This window comes from Bactrocera oleae, chromosome 4, assembly GCF_042242935.1.
Source record: "Bactrocera oleae isolate idBacOlea1 chromosome 4, idBacOlea1, whole genome shotgun sequence".
Taxonomy (NCBI): Eukaryota; Metazoa; Arthropoda; class Insecta; order Diptera; family Tephritidae; genus Bactrocera; species Bactrocera oleae.
In genome coordinates, this window is record NC_091538.1 from 72,471,206 (window position 1) to 72,495,451 (window position 24,246).

The window sequence follows — 24,246 nt, forward strand, 5'->3', positions numbered from 1 at the left end:
TAGGTTGGATTATATCCGTAACGTAATCTAACTTTGCTGCTCTTGCATCAACTATTAACAAACTTAAGCACACAAATATAAGTGACTGCCTACTTCTACAAAAGTAGCAACAGCGCGAACTGACTAGCGTTTAAATAATTTCCTAGCCAGGCACACATTCCATTCTCAATTTCACTTGGGGCGCCTATAAACAATCCGAAATCACACTTCCTCGTTTTATCGCGCAAAACCAAAATTCAGTTAACATATAAAAAAAAACTTTAAAAATAGATATTCGCACGTCATCAGCCGTGAAAAAACAAGAAGCTGTGTGTACATACTTCAAATATAAAGAATTCTTAAAAAAACACTGCTTAGAGACTGCATATTTTTTTACTTACACAAGATCATTAAAATTCAATTAGGTTTGCGCAATCAGTCTCATAGTATATTTTTGGTGGAGCGGAAAAACAACACAAATTCTTCTAGTTTAATGTTTATCTTCTTTTCTGCAATGATAAGAACGTGTCGCGAATGCGAAGAATTTTATCGAGCGCGTTATGGACCGGCGTCGGCTAACAAAGTAACAATTATACTAATAGTTAAGGGACAGCCACACACAGCCTCTTTATTTCGGCAGCACTTTTGCGTTCGCCTTCGCTTCGTCATTCGATTCTTATTTGCGCCATTGTTGTCCACACTAGCCCAAAGGAAAAGCACAATAACAAAATAATAACAAAGCGACAATAAAAAAAAAAAAAATTAAGTTTACTCAATCTTAGGCGACCGACATGAAGGCGTGTGCCACTTACAATCGATTTACATACGTATTTGTTTTTATATACATATGTACGTACGTGAATGAGTATAACTAATCTACATTTGTATGTTTTTACTCATGCATGGGTGCACGTATATGAGTCTGTGATTTACTTTGAATAATTGCAAAATCAAAGTAAAAATAGAGAGATTAAGCCGTTATATTCAGTAAAACTCTGCATTCACAAATATGTAGTAGATATTTTATATTAATATTGTTAAAGCGTTAAAAATACTTAATAATGATGCGGTACGGCAGGAATACACTAAACAGCCAATATCTTACCAACCTGATCGGGAGTTTTACTAAAAACAGCATCTGGGTGTTCAAACCCATTGGCTGGATCATGAACGCGGTCGTAGATTTGCTTGTATATGGCAACGATTACACTGAATGCTCGCTTTCGGACTGCATTGCGATGCGCGCTGGACATTAGCAACTGCACTTGTGGCAGAAGCAGCATCTCTGGCATTTCCAAGAAGGCATCCATTTTATTCATGAATATTTTTAAAAGATTTGCCTCAATCTTGGTGTGGTTATTCTGTAGTATGGTGTAAATGGGCCCCAAATTTAAATTGGCTACCAGAGATGATGCTTGTTCCGAAATTAGTGTGTCAATTTGAGCATCTGATTGTGCCTGTAGACGCTCTACACGCTCGTCCATGTATTCATAAACTGCGAGCGAACTTTGCATGTGATAGAGACAATTTAATAGGTATACTGCCATGTCGATTGTGGGTAAGTGTGAGGCAGACTCTTGCACGGACTGCAATAAAGGATCGATAACGCAGGATACGATCTTCGTAATATCAGTTTGCCGACCGTCAACCATCGTTGCCACCGATAGTATTTCTTTGAGCATATTTAGTAGGCGTCCCACACTCATTGGTGGTATCAAATCTCGCTGCGGTGGTTCAATGCCTAAGTTGGCACTTGCTGGTCTTTGCAAAATGCTACGCACTTGATTGGAGAGAGAATTCAAATATATCTCTTCACTAGACTTTTGCAAATCAATTAGCGTTTGCTCGAGTGTTCCACCTTTAACGACCTAAATGAGCGATAAAACGTAGTCATATCAAAAATCAATATGAGTCATAGAATTAACCTGTTTAATAATTTGCTGGTAAAATCGTAGCAGGTTGGAAATAGCAAACAAAACGATGGTGTCCTTTTCTGATGTCAGTATTGTTTCTACACGCACTTTCAAGGGGTGACAAACTCCATCGGCTATGTAGGCTAGTGCGGTCTGTGTTTGCTCCGACAAATCTGCAGTTAATGGAAAAAATTATTTCATTTTATACAGTCAATAAAAAAATGGCACGTTTGTCACAACCATTTTTATCACACTTTTTTATGAGCATCGATAAGTTTTCTTTCTCATTCGGTATCGCTTGGTGCAACCAGGCAAACATGTCGCCTATATAACGTTTGGGATCATGGGCATGTAATTCAATAGGCTTTAGACTACCATTGGCGCCACCTTCGGTCAAAGCTTCGATAAAGAGTCGAACCAGCACGGCCCGCCGAACAATAGCGTATTCATCAACAACATACCTAAATGAAAAATTATGTATAACTTTAGTATTATAACTTTTTTTAAAACTTATGCTATATATACTTGAAAAGAACTGGTCGATCTTGAAGTCTGCTCATTGCCTCAACGACCAAAGAGCCGATCTCATTATTTTCCAAGTTTCGACAGTGATTCTGTGTCCATCGATATAGTCGTTCAAAGGCGCCCTCTTGATGTAACGTCATCTCTTCCATAATTTCTAAAGCAGCCGTTTGATAGCCACATTGCATTAGTACGCGGCAATCGGCATGAATGCTTTGTACGCGATTAAGGACAGTGAAAAATTCAGGAACGATTTGTGCGTCTTTTGTGGTGCCATATAAAATTTGATGTTCTGGCACAGTTAGTTGGAAGCGCGCTAGAAAAGCTTCTGCTATTTGTTGGTCCACTTGTAGATGTTCACGTTCAGTTTGCAACGAATTCGTTTGGCTTATCAAGTCATGTGTTAACGCTTTAGAAGATTCCAAATTGTATTTCATAGTCTGCACGGATTTTGCCATAGCGTCTAAGTCTTCGCATACTGTGTCAAGGGTATGTTTTACTTCCCGAAAAGCTTGGAGAAAACTCTCATTTATACCAACAGTGCGACGCTCGATTTCACTGCGAAGATTTCGCCTATTTTGTAGAGTGTTTTCAAGGAAGAAATTTGAGAGATTACTCAAAGCATCCAAGGTATCCTGTTGACGAAAATTTTTATTTTTGTTTGCGAAAATAATATTTACTTACTTTATCGGTTTCCAACCTTGTTTCAAGTATTTTATTTACACGTTTTTGTATTCTATCCTCATTTTGGGCATCTTCAGTAGAGGTAATCATTATTAACGATATACTTTTACTTTAAAAAATATAAAACTAATAATGGTAGTAGTAGTTAAGAAATGCAACGTCAATGAAGTTTTCCTCCAGTACCCGTTATAACAGCTGTTAGTGATGTTGACTTTTAATTATGTACATACTTGTACACACATTCAAACATTGAATGAAACAAAATAGTATCTCAATCATAATATATTTTGCAGACAGAAAATATGTATATAAATGAGTATTATAGTTTAATTAATATTATCAAAGTAATGATTAGAAGATACTCAAAAAAAAACTTAAACCGATTTACTTTGCTATTCACAGTGCAGTTATTTTCATTTCAACCCATTTCATGCTCCGTCTAAAAACGTCATACGGAGTGTTGTTCAGTGAAGCCAGAAGGGGTTGTTCAGAGTAGGGTGATGAATGAATGCTCGACAGCTGATTTTTTGATCGGCTTCATAAGAAAACAAACTTTTTCATCCTATCTATCATAAATAGAATTCAGAGCAGCATTATTTCATTAGAAGTTAAAAATGAGCAAAGCTTTACAAAGCCTAACTGCACAGTACACGGATTCTGAAAATGAGGGCGAAGTGGAAGAGGACAGTCCAGATTCGTCGAATTCGCAAGCATCTCAGGTAAAACAGGAAACTGTCTATGCAAAATTTGTTTGTGTAGGTTTCATGTTAATTTTTTCCCATCCTATAGGTTATTATTCCAAAACAACCAAGTCCAAAGGAAGAAAAAATAGAAAATTCGCCTAATCAAAAAGAAAATAAACGCAGAAAACGTAAGAAGTCGGTGCGGCGTTTAGTTAGTTATCAGGATGACACAGTAATATCGGATGATGATGAAGACGAAAGTACATCATCGGAATCAAGTAATCACTCAGAAGAAGAAAGTGACCACGATGAAACTAGTTCACATAGTAATGCACAAACATCAAGAGAAACCACAAACAGTGTGCAAATGGAAGTTGACGAGAATAATGAATTGGCCAATGAAACAAAATCTCCAAAAAAAGTTGATAAGCTCAGTAAATATGCACACTATGGATTTTCATTACCTCCAGAGCCTAAAGCAAAGCCTTCAGCTGAATTAGTTGATAAAATAAAGCATTTATATGACAAGATGGAAACAACCAATATGGACATGAACCGTGTTATACAGGGCCGCAAGGAATTTCGTAATCCAAGTATATATGAAAAACTGATACAATATTGCGACATAAATGAGTTTGGAACCAATTATCCACCTGAAATGTATGATCCATTACAATGGGGTCCTGAAAGTTACTATGAGGAATTGGCCCGTATTCAAAAAAATGGAATGCTCAAGCGACAAAAGGAGCGCAAGGACACAGATAAAATTGAACAAGCAACGGCTTTAGCCCGAAAAGTCGAAGAAGAAGCTAAGAGACGGTAAATATATAGTCAGAAATTAAGCTCAATAGAATTAATGACATGATTAAATTTTTTTAGAAAATCAAAGTGGGATCAACCAGCTGCAGCCGTTAAACCTATTCCGCCAACACTAACCACCACTGTTACTGGTACCAAAGGTACTGTAATATCGGCTTTTGGTTCTCTGCCGAAGAAACCCGCAGTTTAAAATAAAATAATAAAAATCAAGATTGAGTAAATAAAACCTTTTAAAAACTTATTTTGAAACAACTATTTAAATTTAATTTATGGTAAACAAATGTTTTTCTACTTCACAACTCAGGGTTATTATAAAATAAGTACCTCTTCAATTCGCTGCATAAAAAGGAGAAGGCAATTATTTCATTTAAGTATTAATAAATGCATGTTCAGATAGCATTATAAATTTCATTCTATATAACTCAATGTTCTCATGCAATTAAGATGCTAAAGAAAATCCATATATTTTAGGTGTTAAGCATTATTATTTATCTATTCAAATCATTAATATATCACATAACTGCATTCTGCTTATTTTGCAATTTGAAATAAAGTGGTAACAACGAAAGAATTGGTGTGTTGGTAGCACTGCATGCCTTCGTTTGCGGCGAAACAAGGCGAGAATAATTTGGTTGTCGGTTGTTAAGCTGTTGTGCTTAATATTTTATTTTCTATTTAAAATTTATTATTTTTGATTGGATTTAGTAAAGTTTTCGCGTTTAATTTTAAACAATTTAACACGGTTGCTCGTGGGTCGTAGTTTGTTTCGGTTTAGCAAGTTGCATTTATCAAATACAATCGTTATAAAGTTCGGATACAAATGTGAGGTGAAATAATTGCGAAGTGAAAAGAACTTGCTATTACGGGTTTCGAAAGGAGGCTGGGGTGTGCAAGTAAAATAAAAAAATTACTATTCTGTTAGTCTAGAAATTTATAGGCTGTAATTTTCGCCTACAAAATAGGGATACATTTACTGTCAGTACTGCACGAAGCCTGAATAAATGTATGGTCATTAAAATTGTGTGAAACTTGCAATAACCTACAAGTATATGTACCATTTATGCGTTCAATTTAATAACTTTTTTTTTTGGTGCGAAGTTGTACCTTGTGAAAACCACACACCGCAGGTGTCTTGTTATTTCAGTGTCCAAAAGGTAATTCTAAATTGTATGTGCTTTCAATACCTGGCAATAAACATATGTAGATAATAAACAAAAATAAAATGTGTAAGATGTTTACATCGTGCTGCCTCGATTTTAAGATATGTTTAGGGTGGTCTGTTTGACAGAAATTAAATCTTAGTAATAATAAAAAAAATAATTGAAAATGATTTTACCGTTACATGTACAATTACGTTTTCTCTTTGTCTGTTTGTTCTTTCAATATCCTAATAAAGTGGTGCATTAGATATCCAAAGTTATATATAGTATATAATATACATAGTATATAATATATATTATAATAACGTAATTGTACATGTAACGGTAAAATCATTTTCAATTCTTTTTTTTTATTATTACTAAGATTTAATTTCTGTCAAACAGACCACCCTAAACATATCTTAAAATCGAGGCAGCACGATGTAAACATATTTAAACGCTTGTCCCATTGTGCACTGAACATACCTTCATCATCTCTTATTGCTATAATTTTTATTGCCCATCATATACCATTTTTCAGCATTTCGATTAAAACTTCAAGAGAATGCAATTTGCATCAATTACCGAACCTCGCATTTGCAATTACTAAATACTTCGGCGTAGACTATATGCTGACAAAGATAAATTAATTTAAAATATCTTGGACTATATTTTTTAAACATACATACATACTTCCATATTGAAATGTAATCATTTATAATTTTTTTTCTTTAATTCCAGCTTCCTCTCCGGCCTATGAATGAAACGAACAAACTAGTCACTGTGTTTATGAAATGTAAAGATTGTGAAATTCCGCAATTGCTTCATATTTTGTCTTAAACCGAAAAATATCATAATCTTGAACGTTAAAGAAATTATGAATAATGACTGCTATTAATAACTAATTGAACAACGAATTTATTAAGTTTCAGTGTCCGGAAAATTAACTTATATGGCATTTTTGATATCTGAAAGTGCACGCCGTTATTAATTTTTTTAAATCTTTTGTTTATCAGTTTATATAAATACTTGTAGTGCTCTCACTGCTTTAGTTTTGCAAGTTGTAATAGATTTCAACATTCAAAAGAAAAGAAAGAAAACCATTTATAATATATATAATTCACGGAGCAACGTTAACACATTATTTGAAGTCTATTGATAACATGGCTGATTCATATTATCAGGTAAGAACGTGATTAATGTAAAAAAAATAGTTGTTATATAATATATAGAGTGATATGTTACGCAAAAGAAAGATATTTAATTAGTTTTTCTACATGTTAAATTTCTAAAGATTACACTGACACTCACAAAAGTTTGGTTACTCTATTCCCCTACCATCCTATCCGACCGGGTTATGTTGACTTCCTTTGGCGGTCTTGTACATACATCTTTACTTATGTACGAATACGTATTGCTCATATGTGTTTTTATTACTGCACCTTTTTTTTTAATATGTGGCATTTCAAAACCGTTTCCCTTATTGTATATGGAAAGCGTAAATATTTATTCTGAGACAATTGCGAAGAAATCACAAACATAACAACAGTTTAATTAAAGAACACACCTGAATTCATCTCGAAATATGAAAAAATACAGTTTATTCGAAAATGTATGTAATCTGTGCGTATTTTTATTAACTAATAGTAATTATTGCAAATAATTGAAGTTATAGGTTTATACTTGTATGTATTCAATGTATGTTTTTAAATTCTACTTATATCAATTTTACGAGTTGACAGTCCTTGGCCGGAATAAAGTCTGGTCCGTTCCGGTTACGTAGACCCGACTGTTGTGGGAATGGTTGTTTGAATGATTGATGAACAATGCTAATTCATAATATGTTGTGCCTGTTAGAAGAGCTAAGGAAATGTTGTTGTCTGCTCTAGATCTGTAATTTATATTACATATAAAAAGAAGGGTCGATTAAACATTTTCAATTCCATTAGGTCAACAGCCAATAAGTTAAGCTCATTTCGTTTGCTAATCAGATGTTCATATATACATAAGTACATATGTGTACAGCTCTACACCTACAAGCAAATCTAAATCGTTTTATCACCATAATTACTTGATAACATTCGTCAAACCCCGAAAGCAACGCACTCATTGAATGTTTTCAAAAAATTTCGCAATATTCCTAAAAATCCTCCACCATTTGACGAACGAAACCAGTTTTTAATTTTTTATCAGCAATGATAATGACCGAGAGTAGGTTGCTCGATTGTTGTCGCTGAGTAAGAGAGGTACTGCTTGTTCTTTCTTTTGTTGTTTGCATGCTGAGCTCTTTAGCCGTGGCAACAGATTTTTTAAGTTTTTGTTTTTAGTGGTTGTTCTTATTTTACTCATTAAATTTTGTTTTGTGTGTTTCACTTCACTCCACTGAGGTCTGATCAAATCCGATATTCTTTCAGCGGTCAATGCCTGCCGCGGCGAGACTGTTACTGGCCGGCTGGTTAACCTCGTTTAATAATTTCGGATTTTTACTACATACAAACGTGTGTATGTATGCATGTGATTGGATTTTGCAAATCAGTAACTCCAGTTGTAATGATCTCAGGGGTGTTGTTATACCCTCTACGCATTTATAAGTCTCCAGTACTTCTTATTTAGCGACATGGTTAAAGAAAAATTGAACTGAAGCGGTTTCAGTCAATTAGATCAGGTTTTGGTAAATACCTACATTTATGTGTATGTAGGTTTGTACCAAAATAAGTGTATACTCATCCATATTTGGATTATAGCGAAGTCTTTCCGCTGCTACGGTTACAAGTTTCATACTATGTACTGGTATTCAAACTGTAATGCATAAAAATATTTAGCACATTCGCTCGCGGTGTACATCCCAGGTATTCCGGTCTCATTTCATGCAAATGCGAGTTCTTGCAACATTGGAAATTGGGACGAAGTCATAAATGTTGGTCGTTGACAAACAGCAACAAGTTGCAACTTGCTATTTCATTGTGCCGCAATATTATACAGGGTGAGTAGTTGTTGTGGCCTCTTTTTTGACTTTTTACAAATTTAGTTTAACAAAGTTGGTTTAGAATATCATGGAAATAGGTTTAGTTCAACAACATTTCAACACAGTGGTTCGTAGTTACGAATTCTAGTCTATTAAGCTTGGAATTGTTACATTTTGTTACATTTTCAACAAACACACAGACATGTTGTATCTACTAGAAATGCAAATATCTGTTCCGCAAGTTAAAACAGCAGCTGATTGAGCGATCCAATCCAAGCCAATACTGCTTCTATTGAATCTCTAAGGGTTAAAGGTGAGACACTGCAAAATTAAATAAATTATTCAGCAACAATCAGCTAAAAATATCAGATGAAATGAAAAAATCCGTATAAATATGTGCTATGGCACCACTTATGTACACATGTATGTATATTGTATTGACACTGCGCCACAAAATCTTTCGCGCAAAACGTATGTTCATCTGATCAAATTTGACGCGGATTAGTTGATTTAAACTTCGCGTGGAAACGGAATCGATTTACAAATATTTCATAGGTTGGTAAAAAAAATTTTTATGTTCGTTTAAAATTGTATCTCCATATGTCATTTAGTGTGCTTTTGGCAGCTGCTTGTTAATGACGCGAAAGGTTTCTTGGCGATATTTACCTTGCAAAAAAGAATAATTAATAACGAATTTGCTTGAAATCGTGTGTTTCGAATGGAATCACGGCTACGGAATTGTTTAAAATGTTGCAAAGCGTTTTGGAGAGCCTACTTTATCACCAACACAAGTATTTGAGTAGCACAAATTCATTGAAGTTCGTGAAGTCATCGAAAACTTGCCTCACGTGAGTCGTCCATTTACCTCTGTTAATGACGACATCACTGCTGACGAGACATGGGTTTATGGATATGACGTCGAAACTGTCCAACAATCTTGCTTTGACAACAATAATTTTGAAAAATCATATTTATCATATAAATCTTTATTTTCATTTTACGTTACAAAAAATCATCGTTACAAAAAGCATCGAAGTAAACAGAGAGACAAATGTAGAAAACATATGTAATATCTTAATCAAACGCTTTTTATGGGATTTTTTCTTTTAAATTTTCCAGTTCACAATCTCTTTTTAAGGATCAGCAAGAATCTGCCATAGTGGGGCGATCCCTTCTGCCATCACTTTTCGATCCTAGTGGAATCGCTCTCTCCGTTTCTCACTTTAATTATCCGTAAATTTATACAAATGATTGCGAAAATAGTCTAACTTGATACTCATATTTTCTTCAAGAATTTTTAAGTTTCCGGAAAAGTCATAACCTTCATAAAATCAGGAAATTTTGTAGACTGTGAATGAAAATAGCTCCACGTTTGATTTTATCAAAACTTCCGCGTCTGAGAGTTTTTATGCGCAAAAAAAAGAGCGCAGAAGCCTTATCAAGACTGGTAAAGTTAATTTTGTTACTAATAAGGCTATAATTGGTCAAAATATAAGAAATGAAAATATCACAAAAACAGCAGCACTTTAAATAATTTCAGGAACAGATTCATAATCTGGACACCTGAAACCAACGAAATTTGTTAAGATATCCAGTGCAACAAAAAAAGATAGCTGATTTTGTAGTGTTGTGTTATATGTATATGTATGTAAACGGGTATCTGTGTCTGTACTGTGTAGTTTTAAAAACGTGCAACACAAAATTGCAATCATCTTTGGAAGCTGCAAGTGATCAACTTAAATGCTCAGCTGTTGCTCCGTTTTTTGCACTTGCTTGGCGGAGGCAGAATCAAAGCGCAGCCACAGCAAAGCCACAGAAAAAAAGAGCAGCAACAGCGACAGCTGCTGCAGGGAAGATGGTGATGAAAGCGCCAGCAGGGGCGGCCTAATCACCGCAACTATTCGCAATTGAAGGCAGCAAGTTGCAATGCGACGCGCCAAGCAATTAGCTGCTGATACGCTTTGTGTTTCAGCTATAAAAAGGCGCCTGCACACATCTGTCTTAAAAACACTGGTGTTGGTGACTTTTAGCGATTCCATCGAAGGCCCGACGAGCGAATATTGACTTTAACGAATGCGAAGAGTTCAAACTCTCCGTTTTCACATACTAACTACCGAATACTTGCTAATCGAAAGATGCCAACATGGCTGTGTGTGTGTGTGTGTATATATATATATATATATTATGTATACATTGTATATGATGTAAGCATGTATGTGTTTCCCGCGGTTTTGCTGAGCAACAGTCAAGTTATTGACCGCGGAAATGTGTTGCCGTTGTTATTGTTGCAATTGCATTTGCCGTTGCAGCGATTCGCGTTGCAACGGTTTGATTGCTACAAATGCAATTGCACCGCTTTCATCAAATTCACGCCGATTTCTTCTGTGTTGCCACTTTGCTCCCATTGGTGTTGGCGCATAATTTCTTCATTCAACAAATGTTGACTTTATCGATTTGTGTTGTTTGTTACCGTTCGATTGCTTGCTCGCTCTTTTGGTCATTGCCACTAGATAATCACATATCTTCATTATTATTTTGACCGTTGTATGTAGATATCATTATAATAATCGAACTTATTCAGTAAGAAAAAAATACTTGAATGTTGTAACATATCGACGTAACCATGGTTCTAAGAAAACTTTAAGCATGCTCTTAGCCGCAGTATGATTTATAAAAATAAAAATTTCAGCCAGTATCAATTATCCAAGAAATTTAAATTAATAATAGCCAAAATAGTCTAATGAATAGCGAAACTTGATTTAACTTGTTTTCTGCCGACAACAAGATTCAGTACGAGTATTTTACAAACCTTCTTCAATCTCTCTTTAATTACTCATACCATACCGAAGAACTGAAGAAATAAGATAAAATCTCGAATTTCTATCTCCTGATCCTGGATTTTTCCATCTTTTTTCTATATACCGGCTGTGCGGGAGGCTCTCATTGGTGTTCCTCCCTACTTAAAATTCCTGACAAGCTCCGCCGGTTTGGTCTCAAGTAACCACTCTCCGCACCGTCAGTGCCTTCTTTTGTGCTTCGAGCAACATTCACACCATGGAATCGGCATACTCTCCGTTAAGGAGCACAGTGTCGTCGATATAATAGCAGTAAACGTATTAGAACGTTTTTTGAAACCCGCTACAATCTATCCTGACTCAACTAAGAAGTTGAAGAGGCTTAAGGCCAAGTTATTTGTTCAATATGTTGCCGATTACATGAACGAATATTTTTTATTAAAAAAAAACAATGTTCCTTCCATTGTACGGTTTTTTTTTGCATTTTTAAAATAATTTTCATTTTCTGCACTCATTTCTTTATCTTCATGCCGTGTCAGTCCGCTGCACAGCCAAGGTACATTCATACAAACATATGTAAATGCATATTGATGTATATGAGAGAATATCGTAAAATTTCAGTTGGTGACATACGCCTGCTGCCGAAGCTGCAGGTATTCGTATTTTAAAGTTATTGGATATTTTTATTGCAAGCTCTGCCACATCGCAGCCATTGTAATAATGACTGTCTCTTATCATCGCATCGCATCGCATAATCATTTTCATTTCAATTAAATACACTGCTACAATATGAATATACTTTAATTGCTTTCAACCGCAACTTTTTCTCAATTTAGAGTTTTTTCATTGCTTTGCAAAACAAGTAAGGGAGCAAAAGTACACGAGCGCCTGTAAATTCTGACATATTTCTTCGGGATATTCGGTTATCTGTCAAAAAAACTCATCGAAGGGATATACTTCAGTATGTACAGTCTCGGACAAAATATTTGCAACTAGAGGAAGTCATAGATTTTTTTCTCTCACAATGACATTTTTCCTTTGAATTGCTTTTAAATTTACAGCATTGAAGTTACATACATATGCATTTTGAAATGTTTATTGCGATATTTTTTCCTTTTGGCGGTTATATATGAAAACAATTCAAAATGTGTTATTACCTTATTAGCAAACGTAATCAATTAAGACGATTACAGTTGGCTAAGGACCATATAGAATTTCTGATAAGCAGGTGGCCAAATTTAATTTGGTAGCAAGAGATGACGTGTGTTTCGTTCGGCGCACACGAAACAAACAACTTAAAAATTCATATTGTCTAAAAACAGTCAAACAAAGGCACTATCTATGTTATGGTCTGGGCATGCTTTTCAGCTTCTGGTTTGGGGCCACTTCATCATATTAATGGTACCATGGATCGGTACATCTACAGAGACATTATGAAATCTGTAATACTTCCACATGCTGATTGGGAAATGCGACTAAAGTGAGTCGACTCTAAGCATATGGCAAAGCTCTGAAAATTATGGATCCAGAGGAATTAAATAGATGTAATAGAGTGGACCCCACAATCTCCAGATCTTGATCGCATTAATGTGGCAAATGCTGATCAGTTTCTCCAAAGAGTCCCGGAGGCATGGAGAAATATAATCCAAACCATAGTGGATAGCCTAATAACCAAAGCAATTATTAGAGTAATGGGTTTGCCACAAAATTTTATTAAAAAATCTTTGAGTTGCAATTTTTTTTGTCTTATTGAATATAGATGTGAAATTTTTTTTAAAATTTATTTACTATACATTAAACAAATAAACTGTAAAATTTTAATAAATTTTTTATATTTTTAACTTATTCAACATTCAACGTTTAAAATAAAATTAAAAGAGTAGGTCTCCTGCAATTACGGATTGTGTAATCGACAGAATTTTCATTGTCATATTTCAGTTGCAAATATTGTCATATTTCAGTTGCAAATGTTTTGTCCGCTACTGTAAGCTACATGTGAAGTTATTTGTTCTTGAAAGTAAAGGAATCTACTCAAGATCATATGAACTGCAATGGCAATGACTCGAGCATCGCACTATCTATCGTTCTAACGTCGATTTCGAAACAAGTGGGAATATAAGAACGTTTGTTTTTGGAAATAAACGGTTTATTGTGCCGCTCTTGGAATATAATTAGGACTATGACACAAAAATTAACTTGAAACAATTCCATCGAAATGACGTGTGTATTAATTAAATCAGCAAAAAAAGTATAAACACGTGTTGGGTCATAACTCCTGGAGGAGCAAATACATTTTCCTACGTGCACTCTCTGAGGATGCCCTCTCTGAGCTAACCATGTAGTTTATTTCGTACACTAATTACATTACACTGAAATGAAGAACCGTTGGGTTTTTAAAACAATTGCAGAATACCCATAAAAGACATTGCGATTGGGTATAATAAAATAAAATGGCGATTGTCACTCGTATGGCAACTGAGCGTTGGTGTTGCGTTTTTCTTTTGACTTGTCTCTTTAAAAACCGCTATGAGTGTAATTAATTTTGCATGAAGCTTGATTTCTTTGGTCTGCTGCGGCAGCATTACATAAATTTCGCTTTTTTTAATCATTTTCACAGCATAAAGAAATATGCGAAAAAACACGCGCTTAAATATTAAAGCAATTGCATATGTGTACATATGTATGTATGTCTTCGATGTATGTAATAGAGTGTGTTTAGCTTAAATGATTTTCATTGCATTTCTTTTTCATTAAAATTCTCAATTAGACGCATAGGCGAGGCGGCTCTTTCACTTTTACTTGCAAAATTTTCTCTAAAAAACAAATAATTTTTTTGTGTGTGCCACAAGAGTTGAAGGAACTCCCCCTAAATTGCCGTGATTAAGCTCATTCAACCCAGCTTATGATGCATTGGCAACATTGCTATAGTTCCATCTTCTAACTGCCTTCCTTTTCCCCCATGCATTTCGATAAGCAAAGAATTGCCTGCTGTCATCACCTACAAGTCAAACCATGTATGGCTTCCCGTAGGCTTTACGCTAATGAGGGTAGATTTAATAGGATGGTGGCTGTCCTCCCTAAGTTATTGCACCCGTTGCACATACACTGTGATGTGCGAAGAGAAGCTCGAGTCTTCTGTATTTCGCTTTCGAATTTTTCACACAGTTCAAAAGAAAGTAAAAACGTCTGTCAAACAGCGAAATGGCGGTACAATTCTAAATCGGCTTAGTGGGTTCGTTTCCATTTTTGTACATTTTATCGATTTGTGAAAATAAATGTTGGTCAGTTACGAGCATTCCAGATCTCAGGGGGTTACAGAGAGAGTATGTACGCTCATCAAGAGAGCTTAAGTTTACATTTAGGTAAGCGAGAGGCTTTTTATGTAAAAGTGCATACAAATACTACTCTTAAGACAGAAATGTTAGGAATCTATTTTTTGATAAGAGTTGTCACCTGTTAAAAATAATTTGATAAATTAATCCGATAACTGAATTAGTGAATATGGCTCTTAAGCTATGGAGGCTGAATAAAGCTTAGTCTTACCAACATTTTTGAGAAGGGTTCAATTTCAATTGAAATTTACAATGTGGAAGTGAAACTAAACATTTCAGAAAGATTTCTGCTGAATATTTAAAAATACTTTCCATCGCATGAAAGCGTTATATACACTTGTGAATTTCAAACAATCTATTTTTATTATATAAATATAAAATGCACATATATTTGAATATTTTCTCTGAAAATTTGAAGTTGATTCGTCGGCTCCCAAAACTAACTAAACTAACTAACTAAACCCGTTTTTCTGGAAACGCTGTTTTCACAGTCGGTGTGTTGAATTGCACGTTTCACATGACCTTCTTAGATACATAAGTATATTTGTCAGGTTATGATAGAAGGAATACAATTTTTGATAATTTCGAAGTGTAAATTTTTTCACAAAAAACTATTTTTTTGGGAAGCTAGCATTTTGTTAAAAATCACAATTTTGACTGTGATCCTTCGATCATTATCTATATTAATTTATAGTAATAATATTTTTTTTGTTGAGTTTTTAGAGGTTTTCCTGGAGATCGGCTACGGGATCAAGGGAATTCTATTTTTTTAATGAATCGTCGATTTTTAAAGTACTTAATATATTTTAAAACGAGTTTTCCAACTGTGAAAAATAAGCGCATTAAACCAACTTATCTCTTTTTCTTATGCGGATTTCTTCTAGCTTTCAGAACTATCTGGTTGTTCCGTTAGTAGGCAAATTTTAGATATCTCAAATCGATGTTTTCTAAATTAGTTTTCATAATTTCATCCTCATTGGGATGCGGAGGCATTAATTTTTTAATGATCTCGTGTTTATATAGAAAACTGAACTATTCGATGAATGATTTCGAAACATATATATATGTAGGTGACAACCGCAACTATTCATACTGAGTTCCAATAATACCCAAATAGTTCGGGGCATTTCCACGAAGTATTTATTAATTTGGAAGTTATCCATGTGGTTTGATTTAATTGCACTGGCACTTTCTGCTGAGGAAAAGGGAGAGAGAAAAAAGAAAACAAACTGCTGTTTATGTGGGTCGTGAATATCATCGTTTATGACATCTTTATAAATTTCTATGAGCTCTTTTAATTGGCATATCCACAAGTAGACAAATAAAATGTATGCACATACATCTGCTGTATGACTCTGAGCCGATGTGTGTTCGGGTGTTTGAGCATGGAAAATGCAATTGCAACATTACAACAACAAAAGCGTGAAATCAACCATTCAGTCGCGTGATGAATGATTAAAGTTTATGCTCATACAATAACTCGTTCGTGGCTTTGTGCAGCGAGCTCACACACACGCACTGAAAGGCACATGGAAGCTTTGTGGCACTGTAGCTGCAGTAGTGGCTCCAGTGAGTCTCCATACCCACACACACACACACACGTATACAGTGGTACCAACTAGCGGTTGTTTTCCGAGAATTGCGGTATGACAAACTACAACTATGATAAAAATATTAACAAACACAACTGTAACAATAAAAAAATAATAAAAGCACTTAGACATCATCTATCATGTGTAACCCTGGTGGAATATTGAGATTATCTTAAATTAATATAGATTTTTGCAGTCCATTATTTGTTCATCAGGTCTTGTACAGATAACATAACTGTTAGCCCTAGCCTTAGCTGTCAGAATTACTTATAAAACCACACCTTTTTCTTAGTTCTTTTAAATAGTTTTGGCTTAGATCAACCTTTAAATTCCATATCTAGTTTGTTTACTACTCTCGCTTTATTATTTGACAACTTTACTGTCACTGTATTTAGAGGCTTTACTTATATTGTACTTGGCTTAGCTATCTCTACTGGGTATGTGTCATGTGTAGGCTTTTTTGTCATATTGGAATGCAACGCCATACAATCATTACTTCTCTTGTGGCACGCGTCCGCAGTTTCATCAGCATTCTGAAGAAATTCTTTGAGAGCGCTGTGAAAGTACAATAAACTGGCAATAAAACTTCATGTCACTAAATTCTAAAAGCTTACAACGTATCGCCAGCGTAGTTGCAGGTGTTAAGAGTTAATATTATTGTTATTGGGTTTTGTTTTTATAAATGCTGTGGTTTTTTATATCAACACAAACAAAAAAAAGTATTAATAATACTCTGTAAAATCTTAAGATTCCGTTTCTAATAATATATACTTATATTATATATAAAAAAAGCGGTCGTAGCGTACTCCCTAGATCACCAAGAAGGTCCTGCATTTGCATGACGACTTCAATTTAACCCATTGGCTTGCAGTATTTTAAGCACGAAAAAGGTCAACTTCAATTTTAGAAAGAACTCTGTCAAAGCAAGCTCATTGCTCCTAAAATTTGCTGAAAAGGGAACCAAAGAGATTTTCTGTTGAGCATAACATTACAACTCCCCAATTTTTGCTTTTTCAACATACCTAGTCCTAAGATATGTAAGACATGTGCAACCTCGATAAAAATATGACAATTTATATTCTTTTGGTATTTATTTAAGCAGGCTGACATTCCACTTTAAAATCGTTTTTATTTTAATGCGGCACTCAAAATTCCGATGCCTTTAAATATAAACCCATTCACTTCTCAGCAGCAGTCACGCCGTCTTCCTTTATCTATAAATATCCCTTAATGCAGCGTAAAGGCTAGCACAAAAACAATGGCTTATCAAATTGTGGCTTAAGACACTTGCGAGCGTCTGCATACGTAAAATACTTTTAACAACGTTATTTGCTCTCTTACTCCTCTGGCATACAGAAACAGCGTACGTCTTGCTTTGGAGCTCCTCTCTGTCTGTGTGACGGCACTATTGTTTCTCGTACGCTTAGCTCAGCTTGACTGGAAGACGTGCTCAGAGTCTAAATTTGTTGTTTTGAACTGTTTGGTTGTTTTCACTGCTCTTTCTTTCTTTCCTCATTTCACAATGTCTGCTTTGTCTTTGCTTTTGTTAGTATTTTCTTTCTTCCGCTGGAGATATGTGTACGAGGTAAACGTTTGTCCACTGTTTGTGCTTTGATAGACTCTGCTTGGAGGTACACACGAGCATGATGGTGTGACTGTTAGCATTACTCAGGCTTTTTGTTGTTGACTTGGAATTTAGTTGGTCTCGTGTAGCGTTCGAAGCCGGTCGTCGATTGGCGGCACTTGCAGCGTACATATTTGGCCTTCATTCGGTACGAAATCTTGAAACATTACAGCCACATATCGGCTGGACGCTCGCTTTTACGGTTAAAATTTGTAGTGCGACCGTAGTTGTTGTTGCCGTCTCCGTCACCGCCACCGTTGTCGTGAAAGTTGTGTCTACTATTACTATTTATTTATTATTTGGTGGTGTTATTGCTATCTGCATTCAATTATTCACCAAAGTGACACTCATGCATATGTGTTGGTGTTGTTGTTGTCATTATTAATATATTTCGTGAAACGGCCGTTGTCATTCTACGTGAGAATGCGTGTGCGTGCATGTATTTGATCGCCTGCTGAAGCGCTCCTGATGACGCATATTGCCGTACGGTGGTAAACTCGAGTAGGAATACCTTAAAAATCAACGCGAACGCACACACAATACAAACGCAAATGCTGCGTGCATTCCGCATTACAGCCCACGGTGAAGTGTGTCACTTGAGTGAGTAGCAATAAAAAAATACGAAAATGCATTTGATTCGGAGAGCGCCGAACGCAAGCTGCTATCGGGAAATAAAAATGCGCAAAGTTCATGGTCAACTGTTGTCACAGAACGCAGCAGCAGCCGTGTTGGCATACGCCCACGCGTGCAATTTCGTGTTTGAGCAGAATCGTGTTCATAATATTTTCGACTAGTGCAACGAGTCCACTTAAAAGAAAAGTTTCGCTTTATTAAACGCTGTGCGATAGTGATGAAAAACTCGTTCTCGGCCGCAGAACGCGAAAAAGATAAAAAGTAAGCGCCATTTATAGATTAAACAAATGCACACACATCTCTTTTCGCATTCCTTTTCGGCTTTATTGCTTGTTTATTGCCATAAATATTGTACTGCCAAATATTTACGAAAAATCAATTCACGTGTAAATGTACATATGTATGTATGTATGTGTGTGTGTAGTGGTTGTGTATACATGTTTTGGTTTTAAATTTATTCTCTACCAATTCGGACACCTTGCATGCTGACGTGCAAAACAAGCTCATCGCAAGTAGGCAATGGGTGCACACATACATACCTACATGCGTACTACATACGACATGCCAACAACAACAGTCGCAGTAGAATTGGGCACATTTTCGGAATATTTAGATCGTTGCTTGCACTTTTCACCGCTTTGGCTTGCACTCGATAGCACCACTTGCACTCAAATAAGTTCGTTTGTCACACATTTCTACTGATATATGCACCTACAGTTACATAAATATATGTTTGCTGGAGAAAGCCAAGAAAGATTTTTATTGTTGATGCTAAGATTGAATGTAAATAGGTAGATTGTTGTTGTAGCGGTTATCTAGGTGCGAATGTAAATAGGTCGAACTCATCAGTAGCAACATCAGCACTCTGAAGAGTCCTATATTGCGAATTAAGGCTAAAAGAAGCTTTTCGCATGTTAAACACATCAATGCTGTGGCTATCAGGTGTTAATGGTCGTATCGCTATAAAGACGCTAAACAACGGGAAACGATTGACATACCATAAACATTGAATTGAACAATTTTATAGCATCTGATCAAGTGTGAGCCGGCTTGACAAGAATACAAATCTTTATTATCTCTTTCAAAATATACTCCTGCGCCAATACAGGCATTTCAACGCTTAATCCGATTTTCCATACATTTAAGCCTCGGCTGGAAACGCCTTCATTTTCTTCATCGAAATTTGTTTTTTCAGTTTCGGCTCAGAGCGCTAGTTTGTTAGGCACTTCCGACGTCATATTCATAGTAAACTCATGTGTCGTCACCAGCAATTATGCGTTTAATGAATGAAGCGTCTTCAGCTACGTTGCCAAGCATCTCTTTTACGTTCTCTACTCGACGTTGTTTTTGCAAAAGATTCGGGTCTTGTGGTACGAGTCAAGCATTGACACGCTTTATACCCAAAACATTAACCTAAATGTATTGAGTCGATCCATAAGACAAATTGAAATGCCAACTCGACTATTTTCAAGTACGATTTCTTTAACACTTTCGTTGTTATCGTAAATAACAGAAGTGGATGGATTTTATCGATTCAGTTTGCGCGTGCAGTTTATGGTTCAGTCCGTTTAATTTTGGATCACATGGTAATTCGCTTCTTATAGAATTAAAGAAACTGTTTATATACTTGTAATGGTTTTTGACACCGGAAGAATCATTAAGATTGTAGTTTTTTGGTGTTATCTCTATTGTATTGAAAAAAGTGCTTCGGGTTTTTAAACGAATCCGTATAGGGTTAGGTTATCGATTAATGATCGTCGTGATGAGTAGTAGCGAAGATGCTTATGTCTGAATGATTTGGTTTTAATTTGGCGCACATGATTCTATATCCCATATTTAGGAACCAATTTTTTAAATTCGGTTGATTTTTTTTTTGCACTATACATATATTTTCGCGTATGTCGATTCTTCTTAATTTTGTAATGGATGCCACATCTGAAAAGTAATTAGAATAAAACTCTATTTGCAATATGAAATATAACGTATTACCATCAGATGCTAGATCTTATTTTTCTTGTCCATATAGAGAAGACATCAAGATCTGTTGATTATTTTCAGTAGTTGCTTTATTTTAACAATACAATGGTAATTGAAACCATATTAAATCATGTTAAGACTGACAATGAGAATAGAAATTGCAAATGCTCTAATGTAAATGCTTCCCTGATTTTCATTAATTCCAATAAGAATTGCAATGTTATCATTTTGTCGACAAAGTCGGTAATAGTTGAGAATGAATTGCACAGCTATCACAAAAAAACCACATTAACTTAACTACAGACATCCATAATACTTATGTACGCCAGCTCTACTGTTTCGCTTGAAACAACTGAATTACGAGTATGCAAGTGCATTAACGTTGGGCAACATTTTCCCATCCATATTGACCAACATTCTACTCTACTCTACTTACCTATTCTCCTCCTAACAGAGCCCATCACATGTAACAATGCTCATCAAATGCTTCAGGCGTCTCAAAAAACTAGCGCTCGTCTCATATAAACGTTGCAACACAATCCAAAGCTGGTGGAAGATACGAATAAAAAGAAACAACAAAAATAACGTGAAATCAGTAAACAAAAACTTAATTTATGCAACATTATATGATTACTTGTATACTGTTACCGTTACGTTAACGTTCTCTACTAACTCACTGTTACGGTTAGAGTAAGTACGGACAGGTTGCTGTTAATAGTTTGTGGCGACTTTTGTCATTGTTTATTTGTTGTTGGGAAATTTTGTGGCACTTGTCGAGATTATAAAATTTTAGACGCTCCGCTTGAAATGGACTACAGACAATTCCATAAATATTGTATATCGAGTGAAAACTCGTAAGACATTTGCTTTTGTAGTGTGTTTCTTTGTCATATTATGTTTTTGTTGCACAAGCACCAATGGGTTGCACCAAAGATGTTGCAGACTGTTATGGTATTTGCATATGAATTCGTAGTGTTTAGTTTTTAGTATTTTCGGTTTAATTTCATTCCGTTGAGTAAATTATAAGAAGAAAAGTTCGAAGAAGAAGCTTTGTTGTAACATAATTTGACATGCGCCAAAATGTTTGCCGGCATTAGAAAGAATGACTTCACATGCAGCAACTGATCATTCTCATTATCACAGATTTTACCTACGATCGTACATGAAACACAAGTAGATTTTTCGATTGAAACTTAACTTGAAAGAGAAAACTAGACAGAAACCGTTATTAATTAGGCAGATATCACATTCTTGTCGTAGTTTGTAGCCGCTAGTTATTAGAAAAAAACATTATGTTACGAGTAATACTCTTTTATTACTTAACAGGGTTTACTTAGCGCTCGGTAATCTACTTGTAGGTATTTTCATGAGAGTGAACATCGTATATTAAGTTTGCCGTGAAGTTTGTAACACCTAGAAGGAAACGTCGGAGACTGTATAAATTATATATAATACATACATACTTATATAAATTAAATGATCAGCGTGACGAGCTGAGTCGATATAGCCATGCCCATCTGCTCCTTTGTCGGTACCGCCGATATTAGACCACTATAGCATATAGCTGCCAACGGACCGATCGAAATCAAGTCCTTGTAGGGAAACTTTTCTTTTATTTGACAAGCTATCTTCACAAAACTCGGCATGGATTATTGACCAAGGCACCAGTAGAATCTCCGAAGAAATTGTTAGATTGGACAATTATAACATACAGCTGCCATACAAAATGACCAATAAAAATCAAGATAAGGACGTTTTTCTTGTTTTTATCTTTGAAATTAAGCTTAATAATCATTTCTATTTACTTACTAAAAGTACAATTTTTCTCTTTTCTTTCAGGTTTGTATTTTGGTGTTCTCAAGAGAGGAAAAATGTAACGATGATCTTCTGTGTACTAACAACATTCTGCTCTTTAAAAACCAATGTATAAATAATGCAATGAGTAAAATATAAAAAATATATATTAATGAAAGTTAAAAGGTGCATGCGATCCATGCATTGGGACCAAGTATTGTTCTCAATCGAATAATTCTTCGAGAGTGTCACGCGATGCATGGATTCTTTCTGCACTTTTGTGGCTTGCCTTTATACATATGTATGTGTTAATATTATATTATACTCCATTTGTAGCAGGAAAATCTCAATTTTAATATGAAAAAAAATTATAGACGCTTATGGGTGCATAATATTCAATGAGCTCGCTATTTGTCGCGTTTGATGTTTATTATAATTTTTCTATTTTAATCAGGTCCGCATGTTCGCCTTTCCAATGTGTCTTTTTTTTATCTTGTTATTATTATTTGTATTTGTTTTCTTGTTTTCGGTTGGTGAATTCGCCTATTTGTCCACGAAGTACGCGTATAGCTTTAAGACTCAATGTCGCCCGAAAATTTTTCCTACCAAATCGACGCTTTACGAACGTCAATACACTTGTTTATATTTTATTTGCCTTAATTTCGCCTTTTCTGCGCTGTTAAATTCGTCAATTGGGTTTTTCTCAACATTTTTGTTTTCGTCTGTTTTTTTTTTGTTTTTTCTTTTTAATACATTCGAGTGTTATTTTGGGTGTCTGCCCACGCCTTTATTACAATTTGCGCTTCGTAAGCGTTTTCACACTTCGTTTTGTGTATTTTTTCGACGCTGGCGGATTCATTGTTGCGCGTAATTTGCGATTTAGTATTGGTTTGGACAATTCTCATTACAACTGTATGGTTAAATCAAAATAATGAAGCGTTCATATACGTCATTTGTTGTAGTTTTACCTCTTAGCACGTACGTTGCTGTACAGTTTGTCAATTTGTGGCGACAACACTTGCGATCGGCGAAAATTTGCGTTGCGGAAGACATTGAGAAACCTTAAGTGATTAGTGTATACATAAAAATACATACTCGTGTATACATAAAAATGTGAGAGGTTTAGAAATTATTATCAGTGCTGAAAAGTTTACTTAATTTTTTATATGCAATTTTTTGATTCCGTTTAGAAAAACAAAATATTACTAACCACACAAAAAAAAACCTCAAAAGCTATAGTTGAACCATAAAATTATGTCCAAAGTGCTGTGTTTATTACGTTTAAAACTAAAAATAATTTCTACAATACCAATTGCTGTGATTAAGTTTGAATTATGACGTCCATTACAATGAATATGGTTTTCTTAAAGGATTTACGAACGCGCATTAAAGGATATATACACGTACGTACAGATATTAGTACTACTACTAATATTATTTTTAGCTCATTTCGTTTTTGTATGAATATAAGTAAATAATTTTTTACAGCATTTTCGAAAGCTGCACATATTTTTATTTTTCACAAAATTTTATTTTTAATAATCCATTGTGAAGCACCAATATATCTTTAAAACCGGAAGTATGTTGGATTTGTAAAAATGTGCATGAATATTGATTGGTTTGAGATCTTGCTGGACTTTTACTTATTTTTTTTTTAATACTTTGCATTTGAATTTGGAGTAAAGCTGTTTTCATGTTGATATGTCAAGCCATACTGAACAAAGATAAAATGATAATTTGACACTAGACTTAAAAAACCAGAATGACAGAAAGGCATAGATTAATTGTCCGTTAG

General features: G+C 35.0%; 4 protein-coding genes across 14 annotated transcripts in view; 2 read left to right on the forward strand and 2 right to left on the reverse strand.

Moving 5' to 3' along the window:
- Corin (corin serine peptidase) overlaps positions 1-859 on the reverse strand; it is a 44,140-nt gene extending 43,281 nt beyond the window's left edge. For all 4 annotated transcript variants that reach the window (XM_036367556.2, XM_070108546.1, XM_070108547.1 and 1 more), the window contains exon 1: positions 381-859. The gene's annotated coding sequence lies outside the window, so the exon portion shown is untranslated. The remainder of the gene's footprint in view (positions 1-380) is intronic.
- An 82-nt stretch (positions 860-941) lies between these two features.
- Positions 942-3,361, reverse strand: Cog6 (conserved oligomeric Golgi complex subunit 6). Its single transcript, XM_014247379.3, has 5 exons — positions 3,099-3,361; positions 2,418-3,049; positions 2,133-2,353; positions 1,905-2,065; positions 942-1,847 (listed from the first exon to the last, which is right to left on the reverse strand). The coding sequence occupies exons 1-5, from the start codon at positions 3,186-3,188 to the stop codon at positions 1,065-1,067; spliced, it is 1,887 nt and encodes a 628-aa protein (XP_014102854.1). The 5' UTR covers positions 3,189-3,361; the 3' UTR covers positions 942-1,064.
- A 211-nt stretch (positions 3,362-3,572) lies between these two features.
- Positions 3,573-4,841, forward strand: LOC106627314 (SAP30-binding protein). Its single transcript, XM_014247389.3, has 3 exons — positions 3,573-3,817; positions 3,888-4,600; positions 4,661-4,841. Exons 1-3 carry the CDS (start codon positions 3,713-3,715, stop codon positions 4,788-4,790), a joined length of 948 nt encoding a protein of 315 aa, XP_014102864.2. The 5' UTR covers positions 3,573-3,712; the 3' UTR covers positions 4,791-4,841.
- Positions 4,842-5,218: 377 nt separating this feature from the next.
- Positions 5,219-24,246, forward strand: part of Pkn (serine/threonine-protein kinase N) — a 60,694-nt gene continuing 41,666 nt past the window's right edge. For 2 of the 8 annotated variants that reach the window (XM_070108542.1, XM_014245944.3), the window contains exons 1-2: positions 5,219-5,754; positions 6,481-6,923. Coding sequence is in view for 2 of the 8 variants with exons in the window: in XM_070108544.1 (XP_069964645.1) it covers positions 23,786-23,854 (69 nt within the window). In the remaining 6 variants the exon portion in view is untranslated. Of the gene's footprint in view, positions 5,755-6,480; positions 6,924-18,142; positions 18,942-23,641; positions 23,855-24,246 lie in introns of those variants that run through there. The other 6 variants (XM_036367505.2, XM_070108545.1, XM_036367513.2 and 3 more) reach the window with 4 other exon arrangements.

What these genes read in the sequence shown, in the direction of transcription:
- Cog6 (XM_014247379.3), bottom strand. Translation starts at nt 3,188, where the DNA reads ATGATTACCTCTACTGAAGATGCCCAAAATGAGGATAGAATACAAAAA. An exon ending in CAAGGTTGGAAACCGATAAA is followed by an intron (nt 3,050 to 3,098) that starts GTAAGTAAATAT and finishes TTTCGTCAACAG; the next exon opens with GATACCTTGGATGCTTTGAG. An exon ending in GATCGACCAGTTCTTTTCAA is followed by an intron (nt 2,354 to 2,417) that starts GTATATATAGCA and finishes TTTTTCATTTAG; the next exon opens with GTATGTTGTTGATGAATACG.
- LOC106627314 (XM_014247389.3), top strand. Translation starts at nt 3,713, where the DNA reads ATGAGCAAAGCTTTACAAAGCCTAACTGCACAGTACACGGATTCTGAA. An exon ending in CGAATTCGCAAGCATCTCAG is followed by an intron (nt 3,818 to 3,887) that starts GTAAAACAGGAA and finishes CCCATCCTATAG; the next exon opens with GTTATTATTCCAAAACAACC. An exon ending in GAAGAAGAAGCTAAGAGACG is followed by an intron (nt 4,601 to 4,660) that starts GTAAATATATAG and finishes AAATTTTTTTAG; the next exon opens with AAAATCAAAGTGGGATCAAC.